Consider the following 21,345-nt stretch of genomic DNA (forward strand, 5'->3'; position numbering starts at 1 on the left):
GAAAAAAGAAATATCTACTTGATCTATTTAAGAGGACAAATGGTTTTCGTATAATGGTAAAGTGTACAGACATTTGCCAGGCGCCTCTGTGAGTGGTTAAGACGTAACTTCTTTTAAACGAGTTTTACACCCCCCTGTATCACTTTCAACTATTTAGCATTGAAACTAAAACAGTTGACATTTGACCACACAACATTGACGTTTCGTCAATTTACACACACAAATGCGTTTGTGTTTTCACTTTACTACCCTTCTTCTTTGGCACCCTCGTTACTTTAATTTTGAGTAATTATCACCATTATCTAAAAATATTACCTGATCTGAAGTGAAATAAATTTTGACTTGATTTTGACATCGAAAGTCGAATCGTCTTCCAAAAATACAATAACTAACCAAGCAGCGAAGAGTCCATACAGGCTGATTGCCGCCGGGTTACCTTCTAAAAATCCATACATACATAATTATTCATTATTGTAATGAATATATGATTGTATAAGAAATCTATCAAGCGGTATGAATTTTCTTATCTTTGGGACGGCTCACCTTCGTCAAATTTCCATCCTTCGCCACTTGTAGGTAGGTATCGTATCTACCTAATAGGTAGTTGCCTGACAATATAAATCTAACCATAACCACCCATGCAGCAAAAAATGCGGAAATGTCCAATAAAAGTCCAAACGGAATAATTATCTCCCAAATATCTTATGACTTATGAACAGTGTCGGTACGGATAAGCCTGCTTCTACAATCGACCTTCAAATCCATGAGAATTGTAATGTACGACTCAACTCAATATTAACGTTGAATAATTAGCTAGGAGCTGATATTCATAGATGAAAAGAAAACATATTGATCTATTAATCAGGCCTTTAATAATTATTATTTATCTGCCTAGATGTTGTCTTTGGGTAAGTGGATAAATAGAGAAATATTTGTCTACTTACCCAAACGTACTTTTGGGTAAGTAGATAACCCAAAATATCGTTGGGTTGCTGAAGAGGTACCTATCCTGCAATATACCTACCACCACCTACTGATGGAAATGTTTTCTTTCGTTTAAGAGTCATCTACCAACGTAAAATATTAATTCAACGTTGACTAATAACCTATAGACCCGCAACTACAATTTTTCACTCCAAACGTAAGCCACTTCTGTGACTATGTGAGCGTAAAAGCTAAGTTAATTACCCTCGTCGACACGCACACAAGCGTACTTAGCGTAGCGCAGCTATGCGTCAAGGGCTCCTATTTTTCGGGGCACATAAAACGGCTTACGAATCCTGCTACTATACACTATCTATGTGTTATAAATCTATGTAATTCAAGTAAATTGGTAGCTGATCTATGGGGAAGGACGTGATCTTTTCTTATCTTTATTAATGAGGACATTCTCTTTTTATTATTAAAAGTTTTTATTTTCGAGAACGTGAGTTCTACAGTACTACAGTGATGTAGTCATATTACTGGTTATAATTTGCAATCTGAATGGGGAACTAACTGAATACCTGACAGGGTTTTGGGACAATATACTTTCGGTGTTCTAATGCCTTAGGTACTTAAAAAAACGTAAAATATTAAGCACTTATAGGTAATTCACAGTTTTATAACAACGGTTTTTTTTTTAAATCATTTTATGAGAATTTTATGAGGTTTACGTTTAGATGGAACAAGTAAGTAAATATAACCTATTCTACTGGCAGAGACATATCTACCGCCAAAGGATTTAGCGTACGATCCAGTAAGGTTATTTTTGTTTTTACAAATAATTATGTACCTATTTACCTAATAACCGAACGGACGGATCAAGCAGATGACCCACTCGATGAGTACTGAAAACCATCCACTATTATTATCAGATTGTAGGTATACAAAACTGCCATAGAAAGTACCTGTTATTGTGAAAATTTACCATCGCAAGAACTTGAGAAGGAAATAGGAATCATCATCATCATTAACAATCTATTACTGTTGAGCACGAGACTCCTCTTAGAATGAGAGGGAATAGACTGATAAATAGTCTATCACGCTGGCATTGGGCCAGCGAGATGGCAGACTTCACACACGTAGAGAATTCAGATAATTCTCAGGTTAATTAAAATGAAGGTTTCCTCGCCATCGAAGAAAAAAGCGATTTAGAAAGGAAAAAAGCTGATTATATTGTCGATGAACAAATAAAGTCTCAGACAAATGAAAAAAAAAACAAAAACTTGATAAGAATGTTTACAATTTCATATGTCAACAATTACTCTTACATGTGTGGAGCGAGTCCACTTTCAAGATCGCCAAGTGACCGCATCGGGAATTGATCGTCGATATCCACCTACGGCTATATAAACAGGACGAATGTTTTATTTAGCATCATTTTTAATTGGATTATCGACGCATTAACAATGGCAGCTAAGGTAAGTTGTCATTACAAGTCTTTAATTTAGTTCGCCCTTTTAGGCAAACCTAGTAACAAATTCAAATTCAAAAATTCGTTTCTTTTAGTTTTTTTATTTTTTTACAAGAATCTCACCTGATGGTAAGTGATGATGCAATCTAAGATGCAAGTGGGATAACTTATTAGGAGGAGAATGAATATCCACACTTCTTTCGTTTTATACATGACATCGTACCGGAATGCTAAATTGCTTCGCTTTGCCAGTAACTAGCCACGGCCGAAGCCTCCCACCAACAAGACCTGGACTAATTAGGAAAACCTCCCAAAGAGCCCAGCCGGGGCTTCAACCCGGGACCTTTTACTCTTGTAAATCCATCATTTCCCATAAATTTAATTTAAAATATGTACCAAATCGCACACAGTGACAGTAGGTAAGTTTTTGTATCTCGGAGAGTAGCATACATCCCAACTTCAAACTGTCTTAAAGGTTTTTCTTGCAAGAAAAATCCGTATATTGTATTTATTTTTTTTGGCCTGGCCCGGGATTTCAACCCTGGATCTCATTATCTATAGCCAAACTACCTAACCCCGGCACTAATGAGGCAATTTGTGAATATTAGGTAGTAGCATACAGATGTTTGTTTCTCCTGCATACCTGAGAAATTTCTTAATTCTCTACGTGTGTAAAGTCTGCCAATCCCCATTGGGCCAGCGTGGTGTTCTATTGGCCTAAGCCCCTCTCATTCTGAGACGAGACTCGTGCTCGACGCCGAATATGGGTTGTTAATGATGATCTTTGTTTCCAGTTGGTTGTAGTACTCGCCGCAGTGGTAGCTTTGGCTCACAGCTCAGTGGTGCCACTCGCGCGAGCAGACGCTGACTACACAAGCTTTGCGTACGACGTGGCGGACCCCTACACCGGCGACTTCAAGAGCCAAGTCGAGACCCGCGTGGGGGGCAACGTGCAGGGACAATACTCCCTCCTCGACGCCGACGGCACCAAACGCACTGTGGACTACGCTGCTGATGATATAAACGGATTCAACGCTGTAGTGCGTAAAGACCCCGCGGTTATTGCTGCCCCCATTGCTCCCGCTGTTGCCGCTGCCCCCGCCGTCATTGCCGCCCGCACTTTCGCCGCCCCCGCTCTAATTGCCGCCCGCAGTTTTGCTGCCCCTGGCCTTATTGCTCCATCAGTGTATTCCGCCAGTCCTGCCGTCATCGCCGCCTCTCCTTACTATTCTGCCCCCCTTAAATACTGGTAAACTTGGAACTACTGGACGTTTTGTTATTAAACTGAGTCATTGTAATATCATGTTATGTATTTAATAATAAAACTTAATCAAAAATATTGTTTTGTATTTCTTTTAAATATTATTCAAGTGCCCGTGGATTAGCAAAACATGACTTGATCGTTCGCTTTGTACCTATAGAACTTTAAGTAAGTGAAGATGTTGGATGGATCATATCTAAGTTTAATTTTATCTATGACACATCCAAAACCACTTAAGTATTTATATACAGATTTGTGTAAACTGAAATATAAAAAAAAACATCCCTTTAGCCGAACGTAGAACCTCCTCCTTTTTGGAAGTCGGTTAAAAATACATTTTTTACTCCTGACATAGTTAAACGAGAATACAAACTTTGTCACTTTTGCATTTATTAACTCAGAATAAAGATAAAAGAATAAAAATACAAAACAAAATATCTATTGACTCACTGGTTTATTTAATTTCAATTTACAATAGTTATGTACAATTAAAATAACATGTTTTATGTACACAATATCTACACAACAATTAGCTAAACATCATTTCGTTTACCAATAACCAAGACGAGCGGTGGGGTAGGCGGAGTAACCGGAATAGGCGGGGTACACAGAAGAATAACCGGAGTATCCGGGGTATACATTGGAGTACACTGAGGGCACGTCGCTGTACACCGAGGGGGCGACGTATGAGCGAGAGTACACAGCGGGGGCAGATACGACGGGGGCCACTGGGGACACGACGGTGCGGGACGCAACAACGGGGGCCACAACCTTGGCGACCAGCGGGTCTTTGCGCACTACAGCGTTGAATCCATTGACGTCATCAGCGGTGTAGTCGACTATACGCTTGGTGCCATCGGGGTCGACCAAGGAGTACTGTCCCCTGACTACTCCTCCTACACGGGTTTCAGATTGACTCTTGTAGTCACCAGTGAGAGGGTCAGCCACGTCGTATGAGAAGCTGGTTGCTTCGTCGTCTACCTTTACGACTGGCACCACTGAACTGTGAGCCACGGCCACCAGGGCAAGAACTACGACGAACTGAAAAAAAAAACCGTTTTTTAAGAAAAGCTGATAAACACGCCTTTAAAAGGTCTGATAAAGAAAAGAAAAATATCTACACTGTATATTATCCTGTGAAAAAGTGTGATAATAGACATAATACCCTATTCGTTTGTTTTTTTGGTCTTTTTGAGTTTCTACCACATCATCAATATTCTAACTTCGGCGAGAGATGCTGATGATGATGATGCTGCAAATTTATAATAAGAAAGAAATGCTGATTATTTCATAACCTAGCCCGGACTTGAACCCACGACCTCGTGTTCAGGCATTGGATCATCAAGGCAGTACAGAAATTTTATTTAATTAAGATAAAATATTTTACCTTGGCTGCCATTGCTTCTAATGTCAGAGGATCCTGTAGAATGATATCAATGAATTAGACGAGGAGCTTTTATACGATTCACACATCCGATGGCCTGCTCTAAATAGCACTTGTTAATATCTAAAATATGTGTAATTACTTTATTAGCCATTTATTATAGACCTGATTGGGTGAACAAGGTTACTTATTTAAATACTAATATAATATCATCAAAAATGTCCAAAAGGTTTCAGGAAGGTAATTTGCTGTTGCTATAGTATTGCTTTACTCATCTACATCGTATATACATATAAATAAAATTAAAGTGTCTATCTGTGATTTCAAAATAATTATTTGTTCATTTAAGAACAAATACTTATTTACATAAACACAAACGAACTTTTAAATATTTTCTGGCTGTCTGTTTGCCAAGGCTCTGGAACGCCTGAACAAATTTTAAAGAGACTTTCAATGGAAGAGAGGAAATTATTCAGCTAACGAGGACAGATAACTAACAGAGGAGTAACCCACTATCCACTGTTTTGATAAATCTCAAAGGGATTATTAGGCCGAACTTTCGATGACATTGCTGGAGTTTAGCCGTTATTGGCCTTTACGGTCTTTTATTCAGCATAAAAACGCATGTTTCGACACTCAAGGGAATCAAAAGTAATAAGGTAGTTGACAATGAACTAAGTCTAATAACATCGTTATAGACCACAATTCGGTACAAGAAAATGTCTAACTATACATTTATAATTAAATACGAAAAAACATCAGGTGGTTAGAATTTCTGAACTATTTATAATTATCATGCTGCTGAAGTGAAGTCACCCACCGAGGGTTGTGTACGTATACAACCTTCAAATTCAGTAAGTATTGTGTACGTACACAACCTTCAAATTCAGTAAGTATTGTGTACGTACACAACCCTCAAATTCAGTAAGTATTGTGTACGTACACAACCCTCAAATTCAGTAAGTATTGTGTACGTACACAACCCTCAAATTCAGTAAGTATTGTGTACGTACACAACCTTCAAATTCCGTAAGTATTGTGTACGTACATAACCCTCGGTGGGTGACTTCAGCTCGCACTTCTCGCGATAGTTCAAATTTCAAAACTTTATACTTAACTAGCGGACGCCCGCGACTTCGTCCGCGTGAAACTCGATGTAAACTTTCAACTACCCCTACCCTACCCCTACTCCTACTCCTACCCTACCCCTACCCTACCCCTACCTTACCCCTACCCTACCCTACCTCTACCCCACCCCTATCCTACCCCTACCCTACCCCTAATCACGGACGATTCGAATAACAATTAGGGGTATAAAAAATAGATGTTGGCCTATTCTCATAAATACCGGATAAGCACAAAAAATTTCATCAAAATCGGCCATTTCGAAGGAGTATGGCAACGAAAACTGTGACACGAGAATTTTATATATTAGATATACTCTAATATATATTATGTACTTTCTGTGAAGTACGCTGTTTATCATCAACGAATCCAGTGCACATGTGCATCCTTAGAATCGTTTATAAATAAGGGCCACGCAAATATTTGTGTCAGGTCAAGTGATCAATGAAACTTCGGCTCATTTTTTCGGACTACGACGTACTGACCTTTTCTTTCTTCTAAATTTTATTTTATTCTATTCTTAAAAAAGAATAAAGAAAACCTCACATTTCAGCTTGGTGGGTCTAAACTCCATATCACCTAGCTAGTAGGCCTTAATACGCTGATAATGATTATGATGAAGTATTTTAATTAATTTAAAAAATTGTTTATATGTACTTGGTAAGAACTGGTTGCGTGTAACTCGCACTTAAGATCGTTATGTTGAGATAATATCAGCAGGTTGTACCACTATTTATTGGTATGTAATTAACGCAGGCAATGAATCTTGTACTTTTTGTCGTGCGCGATAAATGAGTGTACTCGAGTGTTCATTCATTCGTCGATATAATCTTGTCGCTGGGTAAATTGTATTTTATATAGTAAAACTAGGAGACGATCGCGACTTTGTCTGCCTGGGAAAGTCGTTTATCACGTATTGTGTCTTATTTTCTTACACAAAGTGGTCTGGGAAGACCTTATAGGTCAGATTTTCCTGAGTTTTACAATACGAGTATGTTCAAAACACGAGTAAGTAGGCTTTAACGCAAGTAATTTTCATCAATAACCACATTCTGTGTTATTGATGTGTTTTTTTTTCGTTTTGAGTAAGTGCCGATGTGGGACAGGACCACTACGGCGACACCGGGGGGTTTGGGCGAGCACAGAAACATCGCCTGATGAGACCCGAAGGCTGAAATAAAGAAAGAGGACGGAACGACTCTCTAAGGGCGTCTCCTATGAGGCTCGAACCTCGGCTTAGGGGCCATTCGGGAGGTATTAGATGTGGCCGATGGAAAGCACCTTACCATCAGGTTAATATAATAAATTATATTTTAACTTTAATAAACATACAAACGTTCTTGGATTCTATTTTTTCCTTTTAGTATCACTTCCATATAGTAATTTTTTTTACAAAAAAAATACCTTTTTATTGATTCTCTATGTCACAATATGAAATCAACTAATAGTAGTTTTGGCTGAGCGTTGACAAGTCAGTCAGTTAGTTTTATCATTTTATTATATAGATGAAGAATTGGAAAACTTAGCTTCAGCTTGATTAATGCTAATCAATGGAGTGATAAAGTAATTGCCAATCACATTCTCCTTTAGTTGTTCCGAAGATCATTACCATCAGATCCATTATCTCTTTTACCTAATTCCACTTTAAGTGTTGTCGCAAATGTTGGATAATTAAATAAAATAAAATATTATTAAATAAGTATATATATTTAAATAAATAAGTTATTATTATTTTTTTTGAGTCTTAGTATTTTAAGCTCTTGGTTTCAAATATTTTATTGTGTGTATGTGTCTCTTGACAGAGGACTATCTTGTTATGGGACCCTGGTCACTTGCCTTAAGTTCCCATTTTGAAAAAGGGACCTGACACTTGTTTGTTTTTTAATTCAATATTCCAGACTCTGAATGCTCGGGCTGGAATTGAATGAATGAATGAATGAATGATATTTTATTCATGAAAATGTAGGTTTAACATGATGGTACATATTATACAATTGAGCCTTTATACATTTTACCATAACTGGTGTATGAATTATCTTAAATAATTAAATACATTTGAATGAAGAAAAAAAAAGAATCTAAATTAATACAATGTCACAATTAGAAAATAATAAGTTAGAAAATGTCCATGTCCATAAAATAATCTTGTATGTCATAATAACTTTTTTTTAATAATAATTTATAAATTTTACATTTAAATATTGACCAGGGCATCTCTTTTAGACTATGAGGAAGTTTATTATATATTTTTATTGCCATACAAAAAGAACTCTTGGCATATATTGTCAATCTTGTGGGAGGTCTAACCAATTTATTTTTGCGGCATGTTCTCAGATTTGCGTTGTTGAACCTAGGACTTTCCACCGTTGAACTATTAAGGTTTAAATAGAATTATAATAATAAAACAATAGGATTATATCGATATTCTGCTTTATTTAAAATATAATTTTACACAAATGTACAGATATTTACACAAAAGTATATACAGTTAGTCATTAGAAATAAACAATTTACTTAACCCAGTAGTTTGAGGGGTAGCCGTATGCCGAGTAGCCGAGGGGGTTGGACCATCCGTAGGTAGAGTAAGGGGTCGCGTATCCTGACAGGGAGCTGTAGACTGAGGGTACAGTGTTGTATACCGATGGGTAGGCTCCGTAGAATGAGGGAGTGACGACTGGGGAAGAGTATACGGTGGGAGAGGCGACGACTGGAGCAACAGTGCGTGCGGCAACTACAGCGGGAGCGGCAACAGCGGGGGTTGCGGCAACAACGGGGGTTGCAGCAACAACGGGGGCAGCAACAACGGACTTAACTAACGGCTCCTTGCGCACAACAGCGTTGAAACCGTTGATGTCGTCAGCGGTGTAGTCAACGATCCTCTGAGTGCCATCGGGGTCGACTAAAGAGTACTGTCCGGCCACGGTGCCTCCCACACGGGTCTCGACTTGGCTTTTGTAGTCACCGGTGATGGGGTCGGCCACGTCGTAGGAGAAGCTGGAGGAGTCGCCGTCTACTTTGACCACTGGGAGGACTGAGCAGTGTGCTACAGCCACCAGGGCGAGAACTACGACGAACTGTAACAAAATAAAATTTTACTCATTCAAATATCATATAGCCTATTTTAATGGCCCACTACCACCAGTACCAGGTCTCCCTTCTTATAGGATTTGGAGCCTAAACCCACCACGCTGTTCTATTGCCGATTGACGGAATATTCATTCAAGTACCAACTAAATCGTTTTTAAAGCGTCGTTATTTTTTATGCGAGAACAATCAAGCTTGATTGCGATCTAGATGTTAAGCGAGAATGTAGTCTTAGGTACCGACAGGTTGATGGGAAGATATACTTGATGATTATGCGACAACAACAACAGAAACCTTGAATTTTTTATACATCATTTCTTATATTCGCAGGTTTAGCCATGGTTGAAGCCTACAATCACACGTCTGACCTAGTCGTCATAGATTTTTGCTCTAAAAATTCCAGTTAAAACTCAATCAAAAGCTAACCCAAAAATTCATTCTAAAGAATAATGTGCTTTTTGCCTTATCTATAAAGATCCTGTTAATTTAGATACTTTAAAAAATCCCCAAGTTTGTCAAACATTTATTTGGTAACCCAGTTCCTTATTTGTTGGTACAGAATATATAAAAAAATAACTAAGAATTACACAGTATATTAAATTTAAATTTATAATAAATAAAATAACTAATACTGTGTAATTCTTAGTTTTAATTAATATATTATAGTGTTATTGCTACAAAAAAAATAACATTTTCTAAAAAATAATTGTTATTAAAATAATTGTTTTACCTTAGCGACCATTGTTGCTAATGCAAGTGAATCTTGTCAAATGATACAGTTTCTATTTCGCGAGATGCTTTTATATGTAGCAAATATGACGACCTGTTTCTAAATAGGCACTGGTTAATCTTTAAAATTGTAATAATTACTTCAAATAGACATTAAAAGTTAAATTATATTGGAAATACAAGGTCATTGATGTAAATATTATTCAAAATATGTGAACATATTCGATGTACCTATTTATGATATAAATAATAATAATTGTTTTAGTTCGTCAAACTTTATGTAAAACATACATAAATAAATCCAAAGTTTTTAGGAATATTCTAATGTTCTACAAATGCACCTACGAAGCGTACGCACGTATTTAAATTTGTTATTAGTATTTTCATTGGTCTAATGGTCATCCCAAATCATCAAGTCCTAAAAATAATTCTTCGATGATTCGAATTATGGCTCCAAAAAAATAGGTGTTGCTAACAATAAACGTGAATGTTTGTTTTTATTTATTTATGCTTTATTGCGCCTAACAGAAATACCATTAAGCCAATTGCACCGCTCAACAGAAATACAGAAATGGAAGCGGTAGCTTCTTTGTTCCACACTTGGCTACAAAGTTGGCCTGGAATTTTTGTATATTTCTTACTTCGCACAAAAACGCCCAAAATGTCATTCTTAATTCTTATAAACGACCTAATACTTACTGAAAACCTTATATAAAAAAATACTAATTTCCAATTAAAATAATGATTAAATTTATGCAATTTTTGCAAGTGTTAATTTTTTGTAAATTATACTTATTGTACATATACAGTACATATGTTTATTGTTAGCTATAGCGTATTAAGATCTCTTGTTGTGATAAGGCACACGCCTTCAATGTACCCCCTTGCGCCTGTTAACTTGATCAATCGTCAATGGGTGGGTATGCAATTATTATGCATGGTTGTTAGTTTTCATGTTCCTGTAATATATTTTCTATTCGTATATTTTAATACCTTTTAAAAAAACTGTAATACATATTAAGAAACCTCCGTTTTCTTCTTGTTCATAAATACATTTCTTCCTGAATTGTAGCTGCATGAAATATTATTTTAGTCCATTCAAATGTTACAATTTATTAGACCGAATATTGCATTTTTTAGAGGAAGCAATTTTATTTTTGGGATATGTGTGGGAGGTCAATAGAAGTTCAACCTCAAGTTTGTGGGGTCGTCACCCAAGCTTATTAAGAGTCAAGAGTTTAAAGAAATAGGTATACTAACAGTAGCCTGTCAATATATATATAACAGTATAGTATATGTAAGACAACATATTAATTTGTACAAACGAAAAGGAGATTTAAACCCACGTCTTACTAGGCACGGGCGTAAGTTAGTTATTTCTGCATACCGTCTCCAAAGAGTAAAAAATTTTTTTTACTCTTTCTCTTTTTACCCGACTGCAAGAAGGGTTATGTTTTTTACTCTTTTTTACTATAAGAGTACTCTTATAACAAGATCCCCAAGACTGATGGACCTGCCAATGCATAACTTTGAGCAATGTGTTAAAAAACATTTACTTAGTCGAGATTACTACACCATTGATGAGTTCCTTAATGATAAAGGTGCTTGGAGGCTATATGATCAGCCACCACCAACTTCATACAGGAAGTAAAACTATAAGAAATTGTAATATAAAGTCTTCTTGTATACTGTTAGGTATACCTACATACTAGTAATATTCTATGCTAGTTGAGGTCGTTTTAGTTTCAATTTAAGGGAGTATAGACAGGGACTCGCTGGTTGCTCATGGTGGATCGAGACGACACCATGGTATTATTAAGTTAAAGGACAGAGCAAGCGTCTGTGTATGAAACTGAATTGAAATTATCTTCTGTGTGTGTATCAGAAGCTTTTTCGCCGCGTCCCGCCACCGCGTTTTCCATCCATCCATCGTCCAGGTATTCACTATTTTGGTCTTTATTATAAACATATATATTAAAATAAACATCAAATCAATTGATAAATAATGTCATGTATCTATTGTGTGCCAGTTGGATGACATTTTTACTTACAATCTCAATTTTGTATATGTCCAAGCATGATACGTCAATAATAGTGAATTAGCCTGCAGTGCTAGTTGTAGCCAGAAAACTGCGCTGAGATTACAGAGCGTTAGTAACACAGTTTGTAACATAAATATCCACTTGTCGTAGCATTTTCAGAGTATTTTCATTTGATAAATCTAATATACTCTACCGTCTCCCCAATCTACGCTGGCAATAATTATTCAGATGAAGAATTGTAGAGTGATGAAAGGTAGATATGTACTCCCATGTACTATTAGTTACTCGTACTTGATAGTCATTTCAGGATATTAAATGATTTCTAGTATAACATTTATGTACTTGGGTTTCCTAATTACCTGCTCTATTTTTTTTTCTAGGTCGTTTGTAGGTATATCTGACACGTTTAATATAGGTTAAGTTCATTGCAATACATTTGATTTCATCTGTGCCTGACTATAATTGAGAGGGTCTTACGAGCATTTTATAATTTCCTTATACAAATATTTATTGTAATCATTATGGTAGGTAATGATTAATAAACGATTGTATTTGAAGATTTTATCTAAAACAATTGGTCACCTACTACTTAAACTCTTTAATGTTGTTGACAGAAATATAGGTAGGTTACAGGGAAAAAATACATCTCATAATATTTGTATTTAATTTATTTTAAATTTTGTTTATTTACATTATTTTATGGATATTTTTTACACATTATTTACACGTTGATTGGTTGAACACTGTTTTATATTTTTTTTTAGACGATTAGTTTCGTTTACCAGTAGCCGAGACGAGCGGTGGGGTAACCGGGGTATACAGCGGAATAACCGGGGTATCCAGAGTACACTGAGGGCACGCCGCTGTACACAGAGGGGGCGACGTATGAGCCAGAGTACACAGCGGGGGCAGATACGACGGGGGCCACTGGGGACACGACGGTGCGGGAAGCAACAACGGGGGCCACAACATTCGCGACCAACGGGTCCTTGCGCACTACAGCGTTGAATCCATTGACGTCATCAGCGGTGTAGTCGACAACGCGCTTGGTGCCGTCGGGGTCGACCAAGGAGTACTGTCCTCTGACTACTCCTCCAACGCGGCTTTCTGATTGGCTCTTGTAGTCACCAGTGAGGGGGTCGGCCACGTCGTAGGAGAAGCTGGTGGCTTCATCGTCTACTTTGACAACTGGCACCACTGAGCTGGCGGCGACGGCCACGAGGGCAGCGAGTACGATGAACTGAAAAGTAACAATAGTATGAATATTCCACAATAGTATAATATACAAATCTATGTAAATTAAACTCAATCGTCTATAATGTAATTTAAACGCATCAGCGTTTCATGTAGCGCTATTCTGTAACGATGTTTTTAAAACTGAAAGTGTGAGTTTCGATTTCGTCTCATCTCTATCTATTTGTATTCTTTTGGTGACCGCCAGAAAGATAGAGACTGACACAGTCGAGTTATAAAGACATCGCTACAGAATAGCGCTGCTGCTATGTGGATCACTGTTTTATTTCACTGATGAACTCGATGCACGTTGCATTTAGTTTTTCAAAGTCCGCCTGATGAACATTGAAGGCATATCACTTTATGAATAATATTTTGTACTACAAGAAAGTTGGGTTAGAGCAATAATTTTAGTTGTTGACTTTTTAGTTGTAGGTACATGCCTTGCTAACTGATAAAGAATAAGGAGGTTAGGTGTGTTTTATTCAAGGAGTCTGAAGTTGAAATATAAATTATTATCAAATTTTGCTTTGTTTATTTTTTGTGGAGTTGTCCGTTTGGTAACTTGAAGTTTACCATCCAATTGCAAAGATATATTTTTTTCTTGAAAGCAAAATATATACTATAATAAATATATAATAAATGAAATTATCTATTTTAACGTCTTAAAGTATGTTATTTTACCTTGTTCATGGTTGCTTGTGATAAAGATACCCGTGGAAGTGGATGTAGAGTAATCAAAATTTGTGCTTTTATATATTTTCGCATCTGACACATATATTAAATGGTCACCGGTTGATCTTTAAAACTAGTAATTATCTTTATATGTATATAGTCATTAAAATGATCCGGAAACATGAGGTCGTTATTTGTAATAATATCTAAAGAATTTGTATATGTAATGGCGTTTGGCCTATCTTCTTATATATAACATGAATATATGTCAGTTTGTAATAATAAATCATCTACAACTAGCGATCGCACGCGACTTTGTCAGCGAGATAATCGATGTAAACTTTCATTTTAAAATATTATTATTATTATTATTGTTATTTTTATTAATTAATTGTATTATTGTTTATGTTTTTTTTTTAACTTGAACATTTATTTTAAATTTTAACTATATCTTATGTATTAATTAATGACGTCCCTTTCTGAAACTCAATTAATGACATACCTATTTGATTTTGACCCTTTAATTAAAATTGTTAACTTTCTTGATTTTGACATTTTAATTAATATTGTAAACTTTCTTGATTTTGACATTTTAATTATTTTATTATTATTGTAAATTTTTGGTAAATTATTTTAGATTGTAGGTTAATCTTTTACTTTAAGTTTTTAACCGGACTCTGCAGTGCTGTGAATGCCTGTAAAAGATGGCTGCAGTAGTTCAAGAATTTTGTAACTCACTTATATATAATGTTTTCTGCTGTCATTGTTGGCATTACAAAATAAATAAATAAATAAATTTTATGTGACCGTTTTTAAGATGGATCGATCAAATGGGTATAGTAATTAGTAAGTTACCTTTAAATATAGCTATATGCCATCGCGGAATTTTCTGATTTTGATCTATAAAAAGAAATATACCACATGCATATTTTATTTATCTGTAGGCAAAAATTTCCACAAAATCTGCTTAGCAGCTTGACTCTCTCGGACACTTATATCGTCACATTGCAGTGGGTTTATACCAAATATTGTCAAATTTCAAACCAATCTATCTAAGTATATAGGTGAAAACCGCATGAATATCCGTTCAGAAGTTCTTGTGTTTGAGCTGAGTTATTGAGTAGGTATAGCGAATAGGCAGACGTAGACAGACAGACGCAGCGAAGGACTTTGTTTTATCTAATATATAAAATTCTCGTGTCACAGTTTTCGTTGCCATACTCCTCCAAAACGGCTTGACCGATTTTGATGAAATTTTTCGTGCTTATCCGGTATCTATGAGAATAGGCGAACATCTATTTTTTATACCCCTAATTGTTATTCGAATCGAAAAAAGGGGTACGGTAGGGGTAGGTTAGGGGTAGGGTAGGGGTAGGGTAGGGGTAGGGTAGGGGTAGGGTAGGGGTAGGGTAGGGGTAGGGTAGGGGTAGGGTAGGGGTAGGGTAGGGGTAGGGTAGGGGTAGGGTAGGGGTAGGGTAGGGGTAGGGTAGGGGTAGGGTAGGGGTAGGGTAGGGGTAGGGTAGGGGTAGGGTAGGGGTAGGGTAGGGGTAGGGTAGGGGTAGGGTAGGGGTAAGGTAGGGGTAGGGTAGGAGTAGGAGTAGGGGTAGGGTAGGGGTAGGATAGGGGTAGTTAAAAGTTTACATCGAGTTTCACGCAGACGAAGTCGCGGGCGTCCGCTAGTTTATAATATATATTTGTAAAAGTAGGTAAATGTATTTGTAAAAGATTGGCTTAATTGTTCACTCACACTGTTTTGCCAGATACTAACCACTTTGGGTACACCGACTCTAGTTTGTGCCATTTAATAATAATTTATCCTGGGAATGGATATAGCTCCATTCGTCGGTCGCCAGAGCCTTGTCAGTCCATCCCTCATTCCCAGGGGGTCGACCCCTCACCGGGTGGACTGACGACATCAAGCACTGCGACTCTCTTGATGCAGGATGCGGATCAGGATCATGATGTTTGGAAGTCCCTACAAAAAGCCCATGTCCTGTAGTATACGTCCATCGGCTGATATGTTAATGATAAGTTAATTGGCGATAGGCATCCATGAATCGTTATATAATAAAACTGTCTTTTGTATTCTTATCATAAATTTACTTGGTAAAATGTTTTTTGGTACTTATACAAATTAAGGAATAATAAGTAAATTAATCTGTTTTTTCTTCATTTTGTTATCGAAACTATAAAAAAATGTATGAAAACACTTGAATGGTTTAAAAATTATAAAGGTAATACTAATATTATAAAGGCGAACCTTTGTGTGTAAATGTGTAAGTATGTTTGTTCCTCTTTTACGCTGCGGCTACTGAAGCGATTTGGCTGAAATTTGGAACGGAAATAGATTTTACTCTAGATTAACACATCGGCTACTTTTCATCCCGGAAAAATCCATGGTTGCCGCGGGATTTTTGAAAAACTGCATTCCACGCAGACGAAGTCGCGGGCGTCCGCTAGTAGGTTATATAATAAATTTGAAAAAATTTGTAAGACAACAATTGAATCAAAAAGATTTCCTTGTAAAACATACTTCGTTAATTACAGATGTCATAATATAACTTTTTTCCTTGGTCGTTAATGTTGTTACAAAACAATACGGAGATATATTTAGTAAAAAAAATCTACAGAACCAGTGGACTCAATTGATTTTTCACGCAACTACCAACAAAGATTCCCTCTGTACTTTAATTTGTTCGATCGAGATTATTGATAAGCTACTTTTAGATTGATTAATAAGATTACCCATCTGCTCCAGATCTCTAGTTACGTAAGTGTATTTGTTTAAAAGATGATTTGTTGTTCTATTTAGTTCTGTTCAATTTGAGGAGGAATCAATGTGGTGCCTTTTTTGTAAAGAATTATATAATTACTAGTAGACGCCCGCGACTTCGTCCGCGGGCATTAAGGTCTTCTAAATCCCGCGGAAATCATGAATTTTTCCGGGATGAAAACTAAAGTAAAGTAAATTCCGGGTGTTAATCTATCTTCGTCTTTAATTTCAACCAATTCGGTTCAGTGTTTTTGGCGTTAAAGAATAACAAACATCCACACAAACTTTTGTGTTTATAATATTAGTAGGTTTACACAGTTTATAATTTTTTTCATATTATATAATTAAGACTTACCTTATGCATTCATTGTAAGACTACTACGTAAACAATACATCATCATAATCAACATTAACCACCTATGGATGTCTACTGCTGGACATAGGCATCCGGCATGGACTTCCATACACAACGGTATCCAGCCTCCAGCATCCAGCGGCTCCCTGCAACCCGCTTGATGTCCTCGGTCCAATATAGAGTGGGTCGATCAACACTGCGCTTTCCGATGCGGGGTCGCCAATACACACACACACCCACATACACAATACACACAATAACACACACACACAATCACATAATGTACAATATATAAGCACTTGTAGTGTTAATTTTTGTTTTGATTCTGTAATGACCATGATTTGGATCGAGTACTTTATGTGCTGTCCATGTCATGAGATATAACAACACCAACTACCAAACTTCTGGACTGCTACTGAGAGACTTTTGGAAGGAAGAAGACCCACCTGGGATTTGAACCTCGGGGTCCGTAGCAGGGTTTTACTAGGTCAATGCGGAATTGAAGTTTTGATGGCCTCTCTGGCGCAGTTAGTAGTGCTGTTGTTCTCAACATATAGGTCCTGGGTTCAATTCTCAGCTCGGGTCAATTTTATTTATTTTAAAAGTTTTCAAAATTGGCTCAGGTCTGGTCTAGTGGTAGGCTTCGTTGCTAGTTACCACCCTACCAGTACTGACGTATCGGTAAACGTTTTACTAATTCGGTACGATGCCTTTAACATCAGGTGAGATCGCTGTCAAGGGCTAACTTGTAAATTAATTAAATAAATATAAAATACTACTGTCGCTTAATATAAGCAGCATTGAGCAGTTGATACCATGATCACTTACCTCATTATATGAACAGTAATCTAACTAACTATTAAAAACATACTGTTCATAACCATGATGCTGATGCTGACGGCTCGAGATCGTTATGCTTGGAGGTCCATGCAAGAGGCCTATGTCCAGCAGAGGACGTCCATCGGCTGAAAATGATGTTCATAACATGGCATCATGCAATTTGCTCACACGTTGTCATGTCGGAAAAAAGTCATTATGCAAATCTCTATTGTTTAGTTTAATGCATGACAATTTCCTTAAATTCATTTTGACAATGGTATCAATAGACATGAGACTAAATAATAGGTACTTTAAGCTTCCGCGAATTGCATAGAAAGGTTAACAGGTATGTAGGTAGATATGTGTAAAAAAAGTACGTAGGAGTATTCTGGAAGTTCGTTTAATTTATCATTTTCACATACATATTACATATTCATAATATATACAAAATAATATTATTTACAAGGCAGTTTCGTATTGCTAAGACTAAGATATGCCTTTTAAAGGCTTCGTTGTGATTCACCAGTAGTTAAGAGGGAGGGATTTGACACCGTAGGAGTTGTAGTATGGGGCGGCGTAGTTACCTACCCAGGGGGCTGAGGCGTAGAGAGAGGGAGAAGCAACTACGCTGGGGGCAGCGTAGGTTTGGGCAGCGACAACCGATGGAGCTGATGCGTAGTACGGAGTGGCGATACGAGAAGCGTAAACTGCAGGCGCAGCAACGGTACGAACGACTGGGGCGGCAGCAGCGTATACGGAAGGAGCGTAGGCACGAGCAGCGTACACCGGGGCAGAGGCAGCGTAGTACGGAGCAGCGTAGCGAGCAGCGACTACCGCTGGGGCGGAGGCAACTACAGCGGGGGCAGATGCGACCACAGCGGGGGCAGCGACACGCGCCGCGACGACAGCGGGAGCGACGGCGGGAGCAACAGCGGCTACAGGGGTCGCGACAACAGCGGGGTCCTTACGCACGACAGCGTTGAATCCGTTCACATCATCAGCGGTGTAGTCCACAGTGCGTTTGGTGCCGTCGGCGTCGAGGAGGGAGTATTGTCCCTGCACGTTGCCCCCCACGCGGGTTTCGACTTGGCTCTTGAAGTCGCCGGTGTAGGGGTCCGCCACGTCGTACGCGAAGCTTGTGTAGTCGGTGTCTGCTGCGGCGACGTGAGCCACTGGCACCACGGAGCTGTGGGCCACGGCGACGAGGCCGGCGAGTACTACAACCAACTGAAAAATAAAGCATTTTGAGTAAAAAAGAAGTAGAATTTGAAGGTGTCTAAAACATAAAGACTTGGCATTAGGTGGAAAATATTATTTTGCTTAAAAACTATTGCTAATAAGAAAATAGAATCACTATAAATTCATCCTCCAAAGTTCAAGTTTTAAAAAATATTTCCAACCTATATTATACATTATCTCAATATGTGCAAAAATATTATCGCGGCTTGACTAGTCACTAAGGGCTAATGCAGCAGTGTTTATGCGACTATTCCACGTGGGCATGATTTGCATAGCTATTAGAATAAGTTAGCTTAAGTTCCTTACTGTATTCTTATTCAATAAAAAAAAATCTCGTGAGATTTTTTAAAAATTTGGTTAAATGCTACAATTCGAATAATCAATGGACTACTTTATAATTAATAGTGAAGTACCTTTAAAAATCTCAAAATTACAATTAATCGACTACTAGTTTAGGACATAACATTCGTTGTGGAATCTTTTGACTTTACTATTGCTAAATATTTAATTAAATAATATCTATTACAGAGTGGTTGAAATGTTTATGATAGATTTTCGATTAGATGTTATCAATACAAATATCTCTTCTACTATATTATTTACTCGTAGATGTTCAATCGGATAAGATTTGATAAAATAATGTTTCATTGATACAATAAAGACAATCCACTTGTTACTCTGATTGCGTCATGTTTTTGGTAATTTGTAAGCTGAACTCGTCTACCGAATAACTGTTAGAATACTAAGTGCACATTGTCGATAAAATGTATTATATTTTTATACGTTATTGAAATGAAGATCCTGTTTAAAGAATAACATTCATCAAAAAAAATCATAAAGTATATTCGACTACATTTATTTTAATTTAATTTTTATTTTAATTTAATTTTAATTTTTTAAACAATCGGTATTAAACGGGAATATTACAGTTTTGTATGGGGATTTATTTCATAACTTCTATTGAATATAAACATTATGTTATTGGAAGTTCATTATGAATAAAGAGTACGTGACGTTGTCATGCCACGATCACGTTATTAGCCATATAAATCAACTAGCTGACGCCGCGCGGTTTCACCCGCGTGGGTCCCGTTCCCGTAGGAAAACGGGGACAATATATAGCCTATAGCCTTCCTCGATAAATGGGCTATCAAACAAACTCTTCAGCTTTATAATATTAGTATAGATTATTCTCTATTTTTCAGTATTATTTGCCTTTTTAACACGTATATAAGAAGTTTTAATAGTCCCGTTCCTCTCTAATTAGTCAAAAATATTGTATTAGGAGTGGGTAAGGCAATAGTTTAGCGGCCGGGGATCGAAAACGTATACCACTTGGTTTGAGTCCGGCTTCTTTACCGTGAAGCTATTGACGCTTCACGTTATTAGCACCACGGTATTATTTATTAGTATTAACTTTTTAATTAAGCCCTATAAAAATATAGACGTAGAAGAATTACTTTTAAAATAAACATATTTTTTCATTATGTATTAAGAGATGTTAAATTAAAATTAGACTAGAAAAGATAAAGAGTTTGACTTTGAGTAAACAAAAAGTAAAAACTTCACAATTTCAAATCCATCAATCGGGAACATTTTATAAACCTAATATTATTAGTAATAACAATTAACTGAACGTTAACCAATAAATATATATTAAACAAAACAATTCGAAACGCACGCACTATTACGCATTAACTCTAGTCGATAGTCGGAGAAAATGTTACAAGCACTACGTCACAACACTACAAAATATTCACCTTAGCTGCCATTGCTGCTTTGACAAGTGAATCTCGGGGAATGAGTACAGATCAAAGCACCAAGTAGCTTTTATATGGATCGGATATACGCGGGCGGGCTTCGCTGCATGATATTTAAAAACGCGTATGGTATACGGTGGATCCGGAAACGCAAGGCCGTTTGTGGAAAGCACAAAGAAATGAGTCGAGACATGTTGAGTTATCTGTAACGTGTTATTCATTATTCCCGTATATTTTATATTTTTTTATAGATCACACTCATAGTTAACTAGTGGTGTTCACGTTTGCGGTGCTTGCAAATAGCATATCGATGAATTAATCATGATACAGTTTTTTGTTCATTTCATAAGAGGATCATGAGTTATATAAAAAATATTGATCCAAATCAAATAGTGACTTGAAGTCCGTATACCATTATCATTGTATTTTTAAATTTATTTAAAGATGTCAAATGAAGGATGGGTTCCAATA

At 37.0% G+C, this 21,345-nt stretch overlaps 5 protein-coding genes across 6 annotated transcripts; 1 reads left to right on the forward strand and 4 right to left on the reverse strand.

Moving 5' to 3' along the window:
• The first annotated feature begins 2,243 nt into the window (after nucleotides 1–2,243).
• LOC112045492 (larval/pupal rigid cuticle protein 66) lies at nucleotides 2,244–3,734 on the forward strand. The gene is made up of 2 exons (XM_024081673.2): nucleotides 2,244–2,402; nucleotides 3,190–3,734. The coding sequence occupies exons 1-2, from the start codon at nucleotides 2,391–2,393 to the stop codon at nucleotides 3,646–3,648; spliced, it is 471 nt and encodes a 156-aa protein (XP_023937441.1). The 5' UTR covers nucleotides 2,244–2,390; the 3' UTR covers nucleotides 3,649–3,734.
• Nucleotides 3,735–4,091: 357 nt separating this feature from the next.
• Nucleotides 4,092–6,845, reverse strand: LOC128198032 (larval cuticle protein A2B-like). 2 transcript variants are annotated; one of them, XM_052891226.1, is made up of 3 exons: nucleotides 6,712–6,845; nucleotides 5,044–5,163; nucleotides 4,092–4,697 (listed from the first exon to the last, which is right to left on the reverse strand). In XM_052891226.1, exons 2-3 carry the CDS (start codon nucleotides 5,053–5,055, stop codon nucleotides 4,206–4,208), a joined length of 504 nt encoding a protein of 167 aa, XP_052747186.1. In that variant the 5' UTR covers nucleotides 5,056–5,163; nucleotides 6,712–6,845; the 3' UTR covers nucleotides 4,092–4,205. The 2 variants fall into 2 exon arrangements, with proteins under 2 accessions (XP_052747186.1, XP_052747187.1); XM_052891227.1 differs by having other exon boundaries at nucleotides 5,044–5,076; nucleotides 6,712–6,828.
• Nucleotides 6,846–8,566: 1,721 nt separating this feature from the next.
• LOC112045473 (larval/pupal rigid cuticle protein 66) lies at nucleotides 8,567–10,025 on the reverse strand. Its single transcript, XM_052891089.1, has 2 exons — nucleotides 9,980–10,025; nucleotides 8,567–9,239 (listed from the first exon to the last, which is right to left on the reverse strand). Exons 1-2 carry the CDS (start codon nucleotides 9,989–9,991, stop codon nucleotides 8,676–8,678), a joined length of 576 nt encoding a protein of 191 aa, XP_052747049.1. The 5' UTR covers nucleotides 9,992–10,025; the 3' UTR covers nucleotides 8,567–8,675.
• Nucleotides 10,026–12,670: 2,645 nt separating this feature from the next.
• On the reverse strand, nucleotides 12,671–14,018 carry LOC112045482 (larval cuticle protein A2B). Its single transcript, XM_024081660.2, has 2 exons — nucleotides 13,938–14,018; nucleotides 12,671–13,260 (listed from the first exon to the last, which is right to left on the reverse strand). Exons 1-2 carry the CDS (start codon nucleotides 13,944–13,946, stop codon nucleotides 12,799–12,801), a joined length of 471 nt encoding a protein of 156 aa, XP_023937428.2. The 5' UTR covers nucleotides 13,947–14,018; the 3' UTR covers nucleotides 12,671–12,798.
• A 4,241-nt stretch (nucleotides 14,019–18,259) lies between these two features.
• LOC112045481 (cuticle protein 19.8) lies at nucleotides 18,260–21,033 on the reverse strand. Its single transcript, XM_024081659.2, has 2 exons — nucleotides 20,875–21,033; nucleotides 18,260–19,102 (listed from the first exon to the last, which is right to left on the reverse strand). The coding sequence occupies exons 1-2, from the start codon at nucleotides 20,884–20,886 to the stop codon at nucleotides 18,395–18,397; spliced, it is 720 nt and encodes a 239-aa protein (XP_023937427.1). The 5' UTR covers nucleotides 20,887–21,033; the 3' UTR covers nucleotides 18,260–18,394.
• Nucleotides 21,034–21,345: the final 312 nt, after the last annotated feature.

The sequence above is a fragment of the Bicyclus anynana genome, chromosome 3, assembly GCF_947172395.1.
Source record: "Bicyclus anynana chromosome 3, ilBicAnyn1.1, whole genome shotgun sequence".
NCBI classification, from domain to species: Eukaryota; Metazoa; Arthropoda; class Insecta; order Lepidoptera; family Nymphalidae; genus Bicyclus; species Bicyclus anynana.